This window comes from Schistocerca cancellata, chromosome 1 (assembly GCF_023864275.1).
Source record: "Schistocerca cancellata isolate TAMUIC-IGC-003103 chromosome 1, iqSchCanc2.1, whole genome shotgun sequence".
NCBI lineage: Eukaryota > Metazoa > Arthropoda > Insecta > Orthoptera > Acrididae > Schistocerca > Schistocerca cancellata.
The window spans coordinates 163,461,844-163,464,308 of NC_064626.1; the positions used below are offsets into that span (position 1 = coordinate 163,461,844).

General features: G+C 36.5%; 1 protein-coding gene across 1 annotated transcript; it reads left to right on the forward strand.

The window, feature by feature from the left end:
• Nucleotides 1-631: 631 nt before the first annotated feature.
• On the forward strand, nucleotides 632-2,465 carry LOC126144708 (uncharacterized). The gene is made up of 3 exons (XM_049915542.1): nucleotides 632-972; nucleotides 1,909-2,003; nucleotides 2,074-2,465. Exons 1-3 carry the CDS (start codon nucleotides 632-634, stop codon nucleotides 2,463-2,465), a joined length of 828 nt encoding a protein of 275 aa, XP_049771499.1.

Consider the following 2,465-nt stretch of genomic DNA (forward strand, 5'->3'; position numbering starts at 1 on the left):
GCACATGTTGTAATTAGTCTTAGTTGTTTTTCTCCACAGCCCCTATGGTAGCGAACTGTGTTTCTAAGCCATAAGGAACTTAATGAGAGTAAGGTTTCAAAATGAATGAGAATATAGACCTACTTTAGGTTCATGGAAAGTACATTTTATGACATACAATGACAATTTTGCGAGTTATATATTAATGTAAAAATATTTTAATGTTTAAATTATTGGTGTATGAAACCATGTGATAAGTCAAACACTGTCAGTTCCACTGGCAAGCAAGATAAGTACCTTATAGTTTATTTGGTGGATAATAATACTGTGTTACGAAAATGAAAGTGTTCATAAGTACAGATACAATGAAATAATGTCAGAAACTCTCATGTACCACTTTCTGTTCACAGATATGATTTCCTAGTCCAATGAGCTTTTATATGAATATACAAATTACATTGGGTAATGTTGCCTACTGACACTGTGTATTTTGTAGGCCTATTTATGTTAACCAGACTTATTTTATTCCATAACAGATGCTATATTTATTACTTATTTCATTATTTAATTTATTAATTATTTCAAAAAATACAAGCTAGTTTTGAAATGTATCATAAAAGAGGCAAAAATTAAGGAAAATGACAAATATATTATGAAGTCATCCAATAAAACTAAGTCTATGAGGAAAGCTATGCAGGATCTTATGGGTAAGAAGACAACTCACAAAAATATTGTGATATCACATTATGGCAAGAATGTCACTGACCCTAGGGCACTTGCAAACAGTATCAATTCTTATTATACAAACGTTGCTGGAAAATTAGGAAAAATTTGGAATCCAACTAATACAACGTGGGAAAAACTTTTATCTATTGAAATAAATAATATATCCATGTTCCTCAGTCCAATAAGCCCAACAGAGCTCCTAAATACCATTAATTCACTGAAGAGAAATTATTCAACTGGTATTGACAATATTCCAGATTATACAGGGTGATTCAAAAAGAATACCACAACTTTAAAAATGTGTATTTAATGAAAGAAACATAATATAACCTTCTGTTATACATCATTACAAAGAGTATTTAAAAAGGTTTTTTTTTTCACTCAAAAACAAGTTCAGAGATGTTCAATATGGCCCCCTCCAGACACTCGAGCAATATCAACCTGATACTCCAACTCGTTCCATACTCTCTGTAGCATATCAGGCGTAACAGTTTGGATAGCTGCTGTTATTTCTCGTTTCAAATCATCAATGGTGGCTGGGAGAGATGGCTGAAACACCATATCCTTAACATACCCCCATAAGAAAAAATCGCAGGGGGTAAGATCAGGGCTTCTTGGAGGCCAGTGATGAAGTGCTATGTCACGGGCTGCCTGGCGGCCGATCCATCGCCTTGGGTAGTTGACGTTCAGGTTTCATAACTAATCTTTTTCGTAGGACTCTCCATACAGTTGATTGTGGAATTTGCAGCTCTCTGCTAGCTCTGCGAGTCGATTTTCCTGGGCTGCGAACAAATGCTTGCTGGATGCGTGCTACATTTTCATCACTCGTTCTCGGCTGTTCAGAACTTTTTCCTTTGCACAAACACCCATTCTCTGTAAACTGTTTATACCAACGTTTAATACACCACCTATCAGGAGGTTTAACACCATACTTCGTTCGAAATGCACGCTGAACAACTGTCGTCGATTCACTTCTGCCGTACTCAATAACACAAAAAGCTTTCTGTTGAGCGGTCGCCATCTTAGCATCAACTGACGCTGACGCCTAGTCAACAGCGCCTCAAGCGAACAAATGTACAACTAAATGAAACTTTATAGCTCCCTTAATTCGCCGACAGATAGTGCTTAGCTCTGCCTTTTGTAGTTGTAGAGTTTTAAATTCCTAAAGTTGTGGTATTCTTTTTGAATCACCCTGTATTATAGAAAGAACAGCAAGACAAATACTTTCGCGTTTATTGGACATATGCAATTCATCCTTATCATGTGGTGTCTTCCCTCAGCAACTGAAAATGGTAAAAGTAATACCCCTATAGAAAAAAGGTGATCATCAATGTATGGGTAGCTATAGGCCTGTGTCTCTGTTGTCAGGGTTTTCGAAAATTACTGAAAAAGTGTTCCTTTTAAAACTAACTACATTCTTTGGCAAGAATAGTATTATTTCTGGATGTCAACATGACTTCAGACCACAGCGATCAATTGAAACTGCCACTTACAGTCTGATAAACCATGTCTTAAATCCAGTGGACAACCACAGAAATATCTCAGGTTTATGCTTGGACCTAACAAAAGCTTTTGATGTGATTGATCATGCTGTATTTCTGAGGAAGCTTGAATGGTATGGTGTAAGAGGTGTGCTAAATCAGTGGATTATATCGTATTTGGAATATCGCTCTGTGGTAGCTGAAATTAAGTACATGGAAGGAAATGAACTCCAAGAACCATGTGGACTGACTCATTGTGTTCCACAGGGTCCATTTTAG